This window comes from Calypte anna, chromosome 2 (assembly GCF_003957555.1).
Source record: "Calypte anna isolate BGI_N300 chromosome 2, bCalAnn1_v1.p, whole genome shotgun sequence".
Taxonomy (NCBI): Eukaryota; Metazoa; Chordata; class Aves; order Apodiformes; family Trochilidae; genus Calypte; species Calypte anna.
Genome location: NC_044245.1, coordinates 136,233,574 through 136,250,341, shown reverse-complemented (window position 1 = coordinate 136,250,341; position 16,768 = coordinate 136,233,574). Strand labels below are relative to the sequence as shown.

The following is a 16,768-nucleotide window of genomic DNA, read 5'->3' as shown; positions in this document are numbered from 1 at the left end:
TGGTGTATGATGCTGCTTTTCTGAGTATACAAAGAAAATGAAGAGACATTTCTCAGTCCTTGGCTACTCACCTAATATTAGGTCTTCCCCTCCTGTCTTCTAATGAACTATTACTTTATTTAAGAAAAAAGAAAGTGGAATAATAATGAAAAAATGGCTTTATAAACAAAAGCAGAAAGTTTCTCTTTAATATTGCTGAAATGTGAAGTGCTTAGAGGAGGCATAAACCAGCACTGCGCGGTTGCTGCGTCTCTTGCAGGTCAGGCACCAAAATCCTGATCTACTGAATTGTGCATGTTGCACTTTTCTCTTCACTTGAGTTTCTACTGGTGAAGTCCAAAGTATGTAGGAGAATGATGCCAAACCAGATTTTCTGTCATGCAGTCAGGATGTTGCCAGGGTATGCATTTGGAAAATGCAGAAGTGTATCTCACTGTTTAGATGTGCCCATGATGTGGCGCTGGATTTTCCTCATGCAGCAAAACAAGTGAATGCCAGGCTGTCTGCTTCAGAAATGCTGTGTTGCCACATTATGTTATGCTGATAGACTGTTGTTGATTAATCTTCTGAGTATTCTGTGGGAATTAATTTTGTATCACTGCGTTTTAATGATTTTTTCACTTTAACTCTTGTATAATTACAGGAAGCAGTTCAGCTGACACTGAAAAGAAATCCTTGCCTACTGCTTTCTTGTGGGTTCTCTCCAGCCTCCACAGCTTTGCCGTGGTGGTAGAGCTTGCACAATGGTCTTCCTTTTGCTCATCTTGGTGCCTGAACAATTGACATTTCCTCACTTCTTGAGTCTCAGTTACAATGTTCACATTCACATGCCAACTCCAGCACAGACTAAGACATTTCCTTTTTGCCCTGTTCAAGAACCAGACTGACTTGTGATGCTGTGAATTCAGGGGAGAAAGCAGGGATTTGCAGAAAGTGATTAGCGGCTGGTTTCTGGTATAAAGGGCACAGATTAATTTGAAGTGCCTACATGTACAAATAGATATGTGTTTGTCACCTCAACTAAAGTCCTTGACTTCATACTCTTGCTATCACTAAAACAAAAGATGGTAACTGTTCTTTCTGTTTTCTCAAACCTTTTATAGCAAATGTGAGCAAAATCAAAATCAACAAGGAACAACATTCCTTTTGTTTCTATTCCTCACACCTGTCTTCATAGAAAAAAAAAAAAAGCATGTTTCATTGCTTTAATTCCAAGCAAGTCTTAACGCTCTCTACCAGTGATGAGTGAGTTACTGAGGCTGAAGCATGTAATCTTTATTCCACTACCTACTGTAGATTTATTGTCTCTCAGAATTTAGTATAATGTTTTTGTTGCTGAATTTAATATTTTCAGGAAGTTTCTGAAGTCTAGTCTGTCTTTAATGCATCATCTTCTCCCCACAATTTTATATCTCTCTACTGTATTCCCAGTGATTTACAGTCATGATTCAAATCGAAACATAATGAGACTTTAGGCATCGATATGTCAAGCTGTTAGAAAGACGCAAGGGGGATGGTAATTTTCAGTAATTTTAGAGTCTAATCAAGTGTGTGTGCATTGCCCAGATCACAGCGCGCTCTTGAACTACACAACTGCTGGGTAGCTCAAATGCCAGTAGTGTTCTAGATAGGCAAAGTTCAGTTTGGGCTCAAAAAGCCGAATTTTTTTTGTCTTCTGGGATTTGCAATTTCAAAGCCCCCCCTGCATCCTGGATTGGAGCCTGGGAAGTGGGAACCAGCCGGTCTGTGCGTCCACAGCGTTGCTGGCGCCACATCCCAGACGTAGCTGCAGCACTGCTGGTGCCATCGGCAATGTAGGAGCGAGTTGCTCTGCTCTCTGACAGCACTACCACCTCCGTGCCCAACCTTTAATTATCTCTGATGCTGTGAATGTAATGCAGACTTATTTGCGGGGTTGACCTGAGTCAAGCATGCCATCTTGTGAGCAGGCAAAATAGGAACAACATGTAGGTTCTGCTTTGTGCTTATGAAGAGCCTAGATGTTGGGTGTTTCTGTTTCATATTCAAAGGAGATCCAGAGCTGCAACAGCATGGTGTAGAAAATCAAATTTATGCTTTAGGTCTGGGAGTCATAAAGACCAAGGCCTATCAAGATGCTGTGGGATCCAATGATATAAAGGGTTATTGTTTAAAAAAAAAACAAAAAAAGAAAGACTTGAGTCTATGTTTGGTTTGAAGAGTAGATTGTCATCCTGGAGAAGACCCAAGTGTCAGCTAGTTCACAAATGTATGACTTATGTTTATTGCAGTCTCTGTTCTTCATATCACGGATGAATATTCTCCTCATGTTATCTACATACAAATGGTTATATGAATGTCTAATGACAAAGATGTTTATGTGTGTGATCTTGGGCTGTTCTCATTACTCACAAGAAAAGAAGCCATGGACAAGTTAAGAAGATAATTTCTAATTCCTCTCATCTGTTTTTTTCAGTACATACGGCTTAACAAAAGAATTGTTTAAGAGGTGCTTAAAATTAATTGGCTCTGATTTGATCTGTGTCTTCTCGTAAAACAAAGCATCTTTGCAGCATAGTCCAGTTGTACCAGATTTCAGGGGCAAGAAATTTGTAGCTATTACTAGTTCCTGAAAATGGCTAGATCTATTGTAAAACATTCCCTACAGAATTACCACAGTTTTTGGGTTCTGTATTAGATAATCAAGTAATTTTAGAAGCTGGATTTTCTCCTGACTACTAATGGGACAAAGATCACTTTTGCAGCCTTACGTCTTGCAGTTTATCAGATCAAACTGTTACAGGAGTAATTATTTACGCTTGACTAGTCCCATTTTGGGAAGAATATGCACACTGATGTGTGGATGTAACATTTATCTCTTGAGTAGTTTGAAATAACAGTTGTGGATGTTCTGACGCTATTCCTAGATTGGAAAATGAGAAGCAGCCCGAGCTCAGATTGACTGGCATGGGGAGAGCAAACAGCAACAGATTATTGATTGGGCAGCAGCTAGCTGAGCAGGATGACACGATCTATACTCAGCCAACTGGCTTACATTTGGCAGTCCTTTTATTCAGTTGTGGTTATCTTGCCCCATCTGTGTTGGACTCTCAGCTTCTCCACCTAATTGGCTGTGTTAATTTGTAGCCCGCACCTTCAGATCTCAGGTACATCCCAAATTCCTTTGCACAAGTTGCAACATTACTTCAAAGAAGGTGCTGTTGTAGCCTCTGCAAATAATTTTGGGACTTTTTTTAGACTTCAAGATGCCAGTGAACCCAGAAGTTGCTTTAATAAGTTGCTTGCTTTATAAGTGAAAACACAGCAAAAGCTTCCCATTTCTGTGGGAGAAATCCCAGTGCAGCAAATCAGACCTACATCGCTTCTGGATATTTCTTAAAACTGGTGAGGTACTGGATTGGGAATTGAGGTGTCAAGAAGGCAGCTCTGACAAGGAAGACAGGAGCAATGTGGTAAGGTTTACTTGCATATAGGGGAATGGTAGTATTGGCGTAATCTGTGATTCTACCTCTAACTTTTTTAATTTAAATTCTTCTAGATATTTTTAAAGGAACATTTAGATTGTTATTGGTGGGAAAGAGATGCAGTTAATGTGCAATGCATTTCCAAATATATCTTCAATGGGAAAAACAACCATCAACTTCTCTTTGTTCTCTGCAGACTGCGGATTTCTAAACTACTATAGGTAGTTTTAGTGCCTGTCTATAAATTGCAGTGTGTAGATTCTTCAACCTGTGTTGTCATTACATTTTTGGAAATTGTATATTTAGCTTTCAGAAAAAAAGATTAATTTTAAAGTATTTTTTAATGTGTTTTATGATTCTGGCAGATTGCCAAGGATTAAATTAAATTTCCGATGTCTGTATGGTCAAAGCTAATTGTCAGGGCTTTTTGGCACTACCATTTCATGCAATAAAGAATCAAAGGCAGTAGAGTAAGAAACCTTCTATCAAAAGCTGAAAGCTAGATTCATAAAATCACTTATGCAGGCATTATAACATTTTCCCATGGAAAGTTTATGTGGGAGTTGGGCAAAAACTGATTCAAGAACAGCATTATTTGCAGTATATATATTCATCCAGCAGTCAACAGGCTGATGCTGGCACCCCTTTCCAGTTTTAAAGAAATGCCAGCGCTTGTTAGATGAAGCTGCTGGAAAGCCACATCAGCAGTCTTGAGGAGTTGCCTTATTTTGTGCTTTTCTTTCCCAGTTCCAACCAGGGTTGAAGTGGGTAAAACAAGTCATATTTCGCAGTGAATATGTGCATTTGATTCGTATGGCAATCTGAAAAATCCTTCTCTATTTTAAAAGAAAGCAGTATCGTAACAAATCATTGCAGTGGGTGCACTGCGAGACTGGCTTTCTTGTTGACATTTCACTTCATTCCTCAGCTTAAAAAGAAACATAAATAAGAGATAGAAAGGTCAAATAATAGAAAAATGACTCGCAGTGAAGCATTACCTTTAGTTTTTCTTTTTTTTTTTTTTTTTTCTCTTAGTGTGCTTTTTTGGTTTTTTGTTTTTTCAAGACAGTATGTTTCTAAATCTGCATGAGAACCATTTGAAATGTGCTGCAGCAGTCTTTCCTAGTTTTAATAGTGATGATTCCAAAGGTAAGGTAATTCACCATTGCTTTGGCTGGAGATAATATTGATCTCCAATGTCAGTTCTCTAATTTCTGACGAATGGCCAAGATTTCTTGAATAGGCACAGCTTTCTGTTTTGTGTAGAGAACACACAATCCATTCTTTTGTTGCAGTTGCCACTTCTGTTGTTTCTCCTCCATTCACAACTGCGAGTGGGGTTATTTGTGCCGTGTGGAGAATCAGTGCCAAAATTCTGACTTGCTTATGTTTAATGTGATGTTAATTTTTATGATAGCCGTAAAAAGGATAAGAGATTCTGTAATACGGATCCCCTTGTATCCTGACCTCCAAGTCAAGAGGGCATATTGGTGATGAAAGTTTTATCTGTCACAGGCATATCAAGATGAGTAGATGATTCAACCCAAATGTATAGACACTGTTTATGTAGAGATTGCCAAACATTTTCCATTGCTTTTCTTTTTATCTAAATTCTTGAATATATTACTGAATAAAATAGTCTGTGTTTGGAATGTATGGCTTTGGGATATACGGAAACTTACAGCATGCGGGGGGAAGAGTTAGAATAGGGTAATATAATAGTTTTGTAAACTTTACGTGAATATAGGTACAGCATATATAGACTCAAGATTCAATTTGCTGATCAAAGCATCCAAATAACTTTGGATTTAATAATGTCAGCAATGAATGCTAATATATGGAAATTGAAAAGCATGGAGCAACAATAGCTAGCCACGCTTACCAGCATTACCCTGCAGCATGTAGATTTACATTTTTTTGTTTTGTTTTGAAATCACAGTTTGGAAAATGTGTGCTCTTTTCCCTTCTCCCATACTTTTGAATGTGGGTTCTCCTGAGCAAGCTTAGACAAGATTTTAGCTAAACAATAGGGCAACATCAGAACCTTTGAAGGCTCAGTTTGGATAGGTACCTAAAGCCAAAGTCTACTTTGATGTGTATGGGCTCAACTCCTGTTGCCCTTGGTTGCCCTCTCTTACCTGTGTAACTTGTGTCTGGAAACCTTGCCAATTTTTCTAATAAATAAAAAGAGAAAAGACCCCCCCCTACCAAAAAACAAAACAAAACAAACAAAAAAAAAAGCACCAAACCAAAAAACAAACAGCCAACAAAACCAACCAACCAAAAAAACCCGTCACATTTTTGCAAACTCATGTTTGTCTTGGTGCTAGTCTGTCTGGAAAAGTACTACAATAATGCCCTCTCCGGTGATGATTTAATATTGCTGTTTCAGGTCCAGGCTGTATATTTCTGTCTCCTTCCCACTTTTTAGTTGTGATCCAGCTGAAATTTCAATACATAAAGCTTTTTCCTTTTACTTGGAAACAAAATTATTTGAACTTTTCTGGAATGCTAGCCAAACCCGCTTTCTCCCTTCCATCTGCTCCCCATCTCCCAAATAATTTTTGGTTTTACTTCACTGAAGTTTTTGGCAAGGGAACTCTGATGCCTTTCTCTCATACCACAGACCTTACCTAGCAGAAAGGAACCACACGTCTCAGTCTTGCTTCTCTCACAGTCAGTGGGGTATTTTGCCATTAGCTTCAAGGGAAATAGGATCAGCCCATTGTATACTTAATACAAAAGAACGTGAGTCATTGCTTGTATCCATACCTTTGCTCTTGCCTAGAAGCCAGGAGGTCACCTTCATTCCTCACTCTTCATGTCAAGGTACCACTGTGCTTGCCTCTGCCAAGACACTCAACTCAAGATTCAGTTCTGAGTCATTTGCAAACCCTAAATTGCTATTGTCTTCAAAGGGCATTTGGATTACAAAGAACATTGGGTTTACTTAGTCTGAGAAGAAATTGAAACATACAATATCACCACACCCACTAGGAGAGTTTGGAAAGGTGGTGGTTGTTTACCCTGAAGACAAGATGCATGGGGGGGATGTAGTAGTTGCACTCGTAACCCAGAACATCTTTAGTTCTCACTAGTGCAAGATTGGGGGGAAACTACTAAGAATAAGTAAATTGGAAATACTTAAAAGATTTGCTCTGATTAGTTTGTAATTAGATTGTAAAGTAAGAGCTACAAAATATTGCAGATACCAGGACTGTTGGAACATTCAGATCTCGGACATTTTTATTGGAAGTGGGGATATACAGACTTAACAACAAATTGTACAACATAAGTGAGAGATAATTAAGGGATATAAACTCTCTTACTCTTCAGAAAGTAAACCACTGTCTAAGTGTTGAGGATTAGGAGCGATTTATTTTTCACAGAGGTAGGTGATTCTGTATCTGTCCATAGGCAGTTGAACTTTGAAGGATCTAGTAGTGGCCACTCTCTAAGGCAGAACAGGAGCCTAAGTGGACCTCTGTTCTCATCTAATAGGGAATATTCTGCAATCCTATAAAGTGTAATGACAGCAAATTAATAGAATAACCAGAAGATTCAGTGAGCATGGCAGGGCTCTCATAGGAGGTGTCAGTCCTGGCAGAAGTCAGTTATTTCAATGCAATAAGTAAATCAGGCTGCATTCTCTCTGTGGTACAATAACAACAGATTGGAGAGCATGCAAAGCAGCATCAGTACATAAAAATTAAACTACTTTTAATACACAAAGCTGGGTTTAGACAAATGCAGAACAGAGACGCAAAGGTGCAATATTTTGTGAAAGTGTGGCCTTTTTATGCTGTTTTGGAGACGATTTACATACAAATAAAATGTCAGCTTACCCCATAACTATCATGATAAATTGGAGCATTTAGACTTTTGCACTAGGTGGTCTTTCTGTACCTTATTAAATTACAGGATCTTGGCCTTTTCCCAAATGGTAGGGTGACACTCTTTACTGAAATATGTACAGGAGAGGGATATGGGCCTGGACATCAAGAGAAACCAGGTTTAATCACTAGGTGAGTCCCGCCTGCAAAATTGTCTCGAGCACCTTGACTTTTGAAGCTCTCTGTAGATAATTTTTTTAATCCATAAAATGGCAGTGGTATTAATTTTTCTGTTTCACAAGAGCTTTGTTAAGGTTTAACTGGTTGTCACGTTTACAGAGTATTTTTTAGATGCTGGTTTGGAAGTGAGAGCAAAACAGATCTTTCCTTTCTTGGGCTCTGCCCATCTTTGATGTATGCCTGTGGAGGTCTGGTAGGTGCATCTGCAGCAGGCTAGTAAGACATGCAGAGCAGAAAACTGCTGTGCTTAAATAAAAGCAGTTTTAGAATTCTTGATTTTAGTTGCAAGATACTGTAATTTTCCACCCTCTGTTGCCACTTCAGACAAGTCACCTTTTGTCTTCAGTTTCTCATGAAAGTGTCTGCATGATTTACCTCAGTAGTTAGCTTAAAATGAGATAAATGCCTGGAAGTAGTCTCGAACAATCTGTTTTGAAATGCAGCTCCCAAATTGTCTGATAATAGCAAGTGTCTGTTTTATACCCATAGAAAAGGTTAGATTTTTTTCCAGTGCCTAGATGACTACTAATATATGCTATGCTCTGAAGCGTATGGTAATAGAAAAGATAGTTTTGAATTAATTTGATGTGAATTAATAAGAGATTTATTTGATGAGAGTTGTTTGAAGGTGATGGCACTTTGTAGCTGAACAGGATTTAAGATGTCCAAAACTGCACCTTTAGATATTTGAGCTTGATCAAGGTTAGGAAAGTATACATGGGAAGGAGCAAGCTTGAACAGAGTACAGCTTTTTTTCACTCCTCTCTTTGTTGTAAACTTCATGGAAAAAAGATTGCAAAAAGCTCTATGCAAACTGGTGATCAGGGACTGAACTGAAGAGTCTGATGCAGAAGGGGAAGAGAGGAGATGAAAACCAACTGTTCTGTTGTAGTACTGCTCTACTAGTATAGCATATAAGTTGTGATTTTCGCCCTACATTTTCTAGATGGATAAAGCTATGATAACTTTAGTGGAGCGTGCAGACTGTAGACTATCAAGCAGATGCATTTTGACCAAATAAATTGTCTAATCCTGCAAAATGTTCTTGGTACGAGGAGGAAGGTTCTACTCTAAGCAAATGACCAAGCAGTTTAAAAATTCTTTTGGAATTAGTTTGTCTCTTCCTTAGAGCTGTGACTTCTCATCCTGTGTGGTGTACTTGAAGACACATGTGAAAGGGGGAGGAGGTGGTCTTGTTGAGGAGTGAGTTTCTTGTCATCAGGCTTAGTCAGCTCTGCTGTGGTTTAGGGCCTGATTCTTACATTCCTTACACAAAAGAGATTGTTTTACCTTTCCCTTCTCAGCAGAGAGATTTTAGAACCATGTATTGGTTGCCTTCAGGGAGCCTTGCCCTGAGAACCACAAGCAAAGCTGAGAGAAGCATTGTGTGTACTGCCACTTGCTCTGTGTCCCAGCTGGAGATGGTGGAGATGTGAATCTATACATGACTCTTTTCTATCATTTTACTGTTCAAGTATCCGTGAGGGAAGATGGAAGGATTAGGAGCTTTAGCCAGTCCTGTACCTCTGTGTCTTCAGCCTGGAACTGCATCAAATTACAGCTAATGTAATTAATTTTCACTGAAAGCAGCAATTTTACCTGGAGTTTCCAGTGTATTTACAGATTATTGTTGTTATTATTATTTTATGCTTAAATTATAAGACATTGAGGTCTTTGAACTGTGGGCTGTCCTGGTTAGCTTGTAGACTTTCTGGTTGTGCTTGGTGCGGGTCTGGGCCAGCCCAGCCGGACGAGCTGCAGCAGAGGGCTGGCTGCGGGGTAGCTCCCCAGGGATGGAACCCGCCACAGAGACAGTTTCCCAGAAATTTGCTCTCTCAAAACAGGAACTCTCTGGCATCAGAGCTTACAGAGCTTACAGAGCCTTACAGCTGCTTGATTGTTATATGGAGAGTGAGGAGAAGGCTCTGGATCGGTTTGGACTTTATGTGCTTGACAGAAGCCGACACTTTGAACACTGAAGGGTTTTTATATAAAGCACAGCAGACAGTCTTTGTAGCCTATTTATGTGTAATAAGCTGGGTTTTGTTTTGTGCTTTGTTTTTTTTTTTTTCCCCTTGGTGTGAAAGAAAAAAAAAGGAGAGAGAAATTAAAACCACAGCAGTACTTTCCCATGCGGCTATAGTGAGTATCCTGCGATCTCACATGATCAGCTGTCCTGGTGGGGTGGAGTGTGGGAAGGTGTCAAAATATGTCTCTCAATTTTTTTTTTTTCTTAAAAGGGAAAGCCAGATGAGTACTAAGAGCCCTGTTCTCTTCCTTAGCCCTGCAGTAACAAACTACATGAATGTATGTTATTAACATGATAAGATTAAATTTCAAGCTACAAACGTGCTATCACAACAGCAAAGGGGGAAAAAAGATCTTGAAAAAATTATGAAAATTAGTCTGACGGTCTCCTTTTAATAATGAGATCACTCCCAACCCCAACAGACAGTGTAGGCTGGAATTCCACAGGGCTTTTTTGTGGTCCTAATGATTTTAATAATACATTGTGCTATGTAGCACCTTTCATTAGAGGATCACAAAGTGCTTTACAGTCACTAATTAATTAAGCCTCACAAAACTCCTGTGAGATAGGTAAGTATTAGACATATATTAAGCTGAGACACTGAGAGTTAATGATTTTTTTCTGCATTATTCTAGCAAAATGATTGATGTTTAAGCGCCATATGTGCATTATATGTCTGTGTGGGAGTGTAATATATATGAGTGTAAAAGTATTAATTTTACCATCCCCTAACAAAGAAGTTCTTGAGCCTGCTGAATATAAATGTGAATTTTCATTTAATTTTTTGTTGCTGCAGCATATTGACTGATAACATCACAGTCTTTGTAGACCCTTACCTCAGTTTACTATCTGTCTGCTTGTGTATCTGTGTATCTTGTGCAAAGATTAATCAGGGGCATCTCGCAAAATTCAAACATCTTTCTAAATGCATTATTCTGTTAAAAAGAGCGTATGACTAGACCTGACCTAAAACTGCAGTGCAAGCAGGAGGCAACAACCATGCTGTTGCAACAGTTTTTGATGACAAGTCATCATGTTCAGTAAAAGTAATGAGCAACAGCAGTGACCCATTGCAGGAGCCAATGATCAGCAGGTAATTAGCCATTGTCTTCACCATGCATAAGAAAATACCTAGTACCAAAATATGCTTTTTTTTTTTTGCTTCTTTTTTTTTTTAAAAAAAAAAAGAAAAAAAAAAGAAAAGAAAGAAGAAAAAAGAAAAAAGAAGTATCTGCAATAATCACTGTGGTATTTCATTACCCTGAATTACAAACTGATTTTTGTTGAAGTTCCCACTGCCTTCTTCTACGTATAAACTGATGTGAGCAAGGGTTAAACAGAAAAATCTTGGAGATTTTGTATCTCGAAGATTCATGTATCATGTAGAGTAGCCTTGTCTGTTTTTGAGGGAAACTGTACATAGCAATTAATATTATTTTTACTCTAAAATAGCTGAGGGTATCATAACAGGTTAAAAAAACAAAGCAAAAAACCCCCAAAACCCCACATGGTTGAAAAGCAGTTTCAGCTTAATGAAAAGAAGATACTAAACTCTGGATTATAGAGCCCAAAGGTGAGTTCTGCAGTCTGGGACTCAGCCAAAGTTCCTTCAGCTTGAGAAGTCTTTTCATTCACATCAGATTTAGTAATTCTTTTATTTTAGAGAGATCACCATTTCAAGTAATGAAAAGGTAGTTTAGTCCTAATGTCTCTTCATCACTTGGCCTCTTCACTAACAGCCAATGAAAGTGCTTATTATTGCAATGTCATTTTTGAGATGTGGGGAGTTGATGACTAGCAATCAAAGTAGCATCAGTAAATTAATTTCAAGTGGGACACAAGGCAGTCAGCAGATGATAACTTTCAATTGCTGATGGCAGACTCTGTGAGCCAGTTATTTGTATTCCTTTATCCGTCCTATTAGGTCAGTTACATTACAATGCTCAATATCTGTTAATATTTGCAAATTTTTAGGGCACTTTTAATTCTTACAGCATTTATACAGCTCACTTTCAATGCTTACTTTAAACTTTTTTAAACTTGTTTTTTGATGAAGATCACCTCTGAAGTAATTTTTATCTCTTTGTGTGTATGTTTGTATGTGTGTGTATGTGCAAGAGCTTGTATGTCTGTCTAAAGAGAATGCAGCTATGGGATTTCTTATGCTTGACAGAAGTGGAGAACATCAGCCACTATTTGTATAGTACCCACTAACAGATGCATGTGAATGTACTATAGGCATAATAATGTTAACGTAAAAAAACATACTTTGACTGAATAATTTAGGAAGGAAAACTTTTTTTTTGTTTTGTTTTGCAGATATACAGATCAGCTCTCAAAATGTCTTCTGTGTCTTCCGTGCATCTTCTAAGACAATTGCATTAGCCCGCCTGCTAGTTGACTAATAGAATTAATAATTGTAAAAAGCACTCTAAAGCCACATGCCTTATGAAGTCAATGCTGGGTATGATTTTACAAGTATGTGATCCATTTTTTCAAGTGAAATTGTTAACTGAAAACGTTCTTGGCACACAATAAAACATTGTGCAATCTGTTATTTGTCTTAGAGATAATAATTTCAGAGTGCCTATATTCTTTCTATATCATACTTATGACTTGCTAGGGGATGGTTTCCTCGATATAGGAATATTGCAAATGTAGTTTTATTTACATAATATGTCTCTGAGAAATGATTGTGGTGGAATTTCAGTGACCAAAAAAATCCTTCCAAAGAGCCCATGTCTTTTCTTACTGTCCCCTTGCGCAGATGTCAGGCAAATAAATGACAGATGATTTTTCAAAAGCTAGAAGAAAAAGCAGGGAAAAATACTTCTATATAAAACTTGAAAGTTTTAATATTTAAATCAATGTTATCTTCTTTCCTTTCTTTCTCCAAGAATAGAATACTGCATAAAAAAATCCCATTTGGCAGATATGGGTTTACCCCCTCCATTAACACACAAACTCACAGATATGTCAGGAAAATTTGAACCGAAATGTCTAGCTCTGGAGTGCTGTCTAGTTAGCCTGTATAGAGTCCAGATTTTTCTTTGCTTCATAGGGATTTTTTTCTGTTCTTTTCCCTGACTCTCTTCTGTTAGTTTCCATGAAGATAGCAAAATCTCTAAACTTTCCTTACCTGCCAAAAATATCTGTAACAAAACCATTTAAAAGCATTGTATTTAACCTTGTTTAATTTTGACTGTGATAACAGTCATGATGTTTCGTTTCTTGATTTCTGATTTTTCTTCACTGCGTAATCAGAACTCCTTTCTCTGTTCCTTAACTGCCATGAATTACATTGAAGCAGAAGTAAATTTAAAAATGGTTTCAGATCTGTAACCAGAAGAAAAATACAGGTTAGCTGAACACCTACCAGAGATGGTCACCAATATTTTTAGTGTATTAAGCAAAAGTATTCATTGAGTCCTGTAGAGAAGCAGTAATGCTAAAAGGCTGAGGACAATCTTTAGGCTCTAAATTATGTAGGTATATATGTTGTTTTAGTAGGCTAAGCCTATATTATAATAGTTCTCTTACCACAACAGGAAATCTTTCTGTTCTCAGTTCTGAGCAACTTCATGGTTTAGAAGTTACTGGAGAAAAAAAAAAAAAAGAAAAAAAAAAAAAAAAAAAAAAAAGAAAAAAAAAAAGTAAAATTCAGTGCAAACACATCCCAGTAGGTGTGATTGACATTAAAGAGAAGATTTGGTTCCCAAGCGTGTGTGTCTTCTACGGTAAGGAATCACAGTAGGCATTTAAGAAACATATTAAGACCACACAGAGTGTCAAAATTTCTGTAACACAAGCTGGCATTCTGTGTGAAAGCTGTCTCGCTGTAGCCTATGCTGCCTGTGGATCAGCTCAACCACAAAGACAACAGAGCCAGCCCTAGACACAAGTTGAACACTTCCCCTAAGACGTTGTCTGTTTTTATCAACATAACATAGAGTGCCCTTTCATGTGGAGCAGATGTAGATAAGAGGATGTACAGATGCCTGTTCTTTTATTTTTAACCTCCATCCCCATTCATACTTCTCAAAATACTGTTTTGAGAAGGTCATCTGTGGCTTCTAAAGGTCTGGGTTCAGCACCATTTGGAGCGTATCAATGCTGCTCCCAGAATGGCCAGGTGGTCCTCCCTTTGCAGAGCAAGATATATCTTCAGTGCTTCTGGACATGGCTGGCTTGGGAATGGGAGCTCAGGCTTGAGTCTGTAGCTCACATCTCATGTGTGGTACTGCAGGCTGCTGCCACTGGACCACACGCAATTTGGCAAAGAGAAACATCCATCATTGTATACAGCATTGGCAAAGATAAGAGCATAGAAAAAGTTGTAGCACATCTGTCTTCTGCCCATAGCTAGCATGTGAACAAAAATGGATCAAACCAGCTGGTGATGAATATCAAATCCAGAATCACGCCATATGAAGGGCAGAGAAGTTTCATGTATATATATATACATTTATATATATATATATTTTTCTTTTTACTCTGAGTAGGCTGGGAAAGCTGAAGATATGTAGCAGATAAGGAATCTGGTTTACTACCTGCTTAGTCTGATTATTTGTTCTTCCATAATCTCTCCAATTCAGCTTGCAGCTAACTCACTACTGTCTAACTCCTTTCCCTCCGAACCTTACTGCTGTCCTGTCTCAGCTTTCTTAAATGGATACTGAAAGTGTACTTGCAGATCTAGCAGAGTGGCTATGGAAGGCTGCTTAGGACCATGTGGATTCCAGGTGCTTTTGAGGTAGAGCCCGACTCAGCCACACAGCAATGTCAAAATGTCTGGATCCAGGCCTGTAAAATGTTATTGACAACGGGCTTCCTAATAAAGTTAGTTTCTCTTTGTTTGGCAAATAGAACTAATTACATGAATAATGGACTGTGGGGCCAGACTCTGGAATATCTGCATAATCTGTTTTGAAGTTTATGGGCAGCAGGAGGGGGAGCTTTTGATATAGAGAAACTGATACCTGCTTAGGAAAAATACTTTCTCTAAAACCTCAAAGTTACTTACTCTCCCAAGTCTGTTTCCTTCCTAATAACTTACTTAAGTATTCGTGATTAGCTTTGCAAAAATACACCTTAAAGGCATACATTATATATAGTGTCACAGTGCATGAACAAAGTTTATTTTTCCACTTAGTTTTTAAAAAATATTTTGAAAGAAGCATTAATTTTAAATTATTTCTGCTAGACCAGTATCTTCTGAAAAGGTAATGAAATCTGTAATTCACTAAATCTGATGGCAGGGTTTTTGTAGTCTGTAAAGTCCTCTTTTTAGTTAAGGTCAGTCTCAGTGTGATCATTTTTAGTTTCTTAAATGTAAAATTGCCATTTTCTGTATAGTCTAAAAATTTGACAAAAAAAATCTGAGAAGTTGATGCACTGATATAGTTCAGAATGCTTAAGAAGTGGCAGATTTAAAATCTGTTATATATCTGGAATAATTCTATAGGGTTTTTTATTTTTTTATTTTTTGTCTTTTTTTTTTTTTTTTTTTTTTTTTTCCCTGTGGTAGATATGGTCCGGAAAAAGAACCCCCCTCTAAGAAACGTTGCTAGTGAAGGTGAGGTACAGACCCTTGAGTCTACAGGTACTGAAAGTGAAGAGTCTGGAAGGAAAAAAGAATTTTCTACAGAGCAGATGCAAGAAAACACTGACCAGGGTGATGCGGCAGAGTTAAATAACAAGGAGGAACTTTGCACGCATGTCCAAGAGCCATCTTCCAGCATTAAAAAGGACTTGAAAAGCTCAGTGCTGAGTGAAAAGGCTGGCTTCAATTATGAAAGCCACAATAAGGGAGGAAATGTTCCATCCTTCCCTCATGATGAGGTGACAGACAGAAATATGCTGGCTTTCTCATCTCCAGCTGTTGGGGGAATCTGTGAGCCCTTGAAGTCTCCTCAAAAATCAGATGCAGATGACACCCAAGATGTGGTCTGTACCCCGTCAGGAGATGCAGCAGAGACAAATGAGGAGCATCAGATGTCGCCAAAAGCTTCAGATGAAACAGTGCAAGTGCAAAGTGGTCAAACTGATGGCCAAGGCTCAAGCCCAGTCCCCATGGCCTCAAAAAACCCACAAGTGCCTTCAGATGGGGGTTTAAGGCTGAACAAATCTAAAGCAGATTTGTTGGTAAATGATAACCCAGATACAGCGCCTCTGTCTCCAGAGCTTCAGGACTTCAAATGCAACATCTGTGGATATGGTTACTATGGGAACGACCCCACAGATCTCATCAAACACTTCCGCAAGTACCACCTAGGACTGCACAACCGCACCAGGCAGGATGCTGAGCTTGACACTAAAATTTTGGCTCTCCACAACATGGTGCAATTCAGCCACTCCAAAGACTTCCAGAAAGTCAACCGCACTGTGCTTTCAGGGGTGCTGCAGGACATCAATTCCCAGAGGCCTGTCTTATTAAATGGGACTTACGATGTACAGGTTTGTATTTTCCCAGCCTCCCCGCTTCTGCTAACTTCTGCCTTCTCGATTGCAGTGTCAGTTATTTGCAAAGCCTCGTGTACCTGCATGATTAACGAATTTCATATGACCTCTTTAAGCCTTTAGACCGTTTTGGTCTGTTTTAGTCAGGCTTTCTGCAGGTCTGTTGAATATCTTGTACAATAGATGAACTACTTGGCTTTTTGACCAGTGATATTTCTGCGTACAATTTAGTCATTGATGTAATCAATAGCAAAAGATCTTATTCAGCAAACAGGCAAATTGCTGAATTGGTAATCATCTGAAGGATTTGCTGTCACGGAAAGAAAAGCGCAAATAATAATGAAAAATAACAACCACATAGACACAAGACAGCAGCTGGAAATTAAAAATGTAATCCTAAATTATCAGCTGCTGGGAGTCAAGATTTGGCTTATTGATTCTTTATTAAGATAAAATAAATGGCAAGCCTTGGCAGCTCTAAAGTTGTCTAGTGCCAGAAAAACAGGATACACAATGAGTATTTAAAAAGTTTCAAAAAGCAACAGTAATCCATGCTGTCCTTCATGTTAGCAAGCCTGCAAGGAAAGGACTGTTGCCTTACTCATTTTTTCATCCAGTTCATATAGGGAAAAAGCTACTAATTGTGGGTTTTGGTTTTTTTTTTAAATAAATCGTATTTTTACCATGAGACAGTGAACTTAAAAGCTTTTTCATAGAGTCTCTTTGTTTCTTACCAGCTAACA

The 16,768-nt window shown here is 38.3% G+C and overlaps 1 protein-coding gene across 1 annotated transcript in view; it reads left to right on the top strand.

Annotated features, from left to right (window-relative positions):
* Positions 1-16,768, top strand: part of TRPS1 (transcriptional repressor GATA binding 1) — a 207,721-nt gene that overhangs the window by 29,101 nt on the left and 161,852 nt on the right. The window contains exons 2-3 of the mRNA XM_030446296.1: positions 11,886-12,044; positions 15,094-16,022. Of these exons, the coding sequence (XP_030302156.1) occupies positions 12,008-12,044; positions 15,094-16,022 (966 nt within the window). The 5' untranslated portion in view covers positions 11,886-12,007. The remainder of the gene's footprint in view (positions 1-11,885; positions 12,045-15,093; positions 16,023-16,768) is intronic.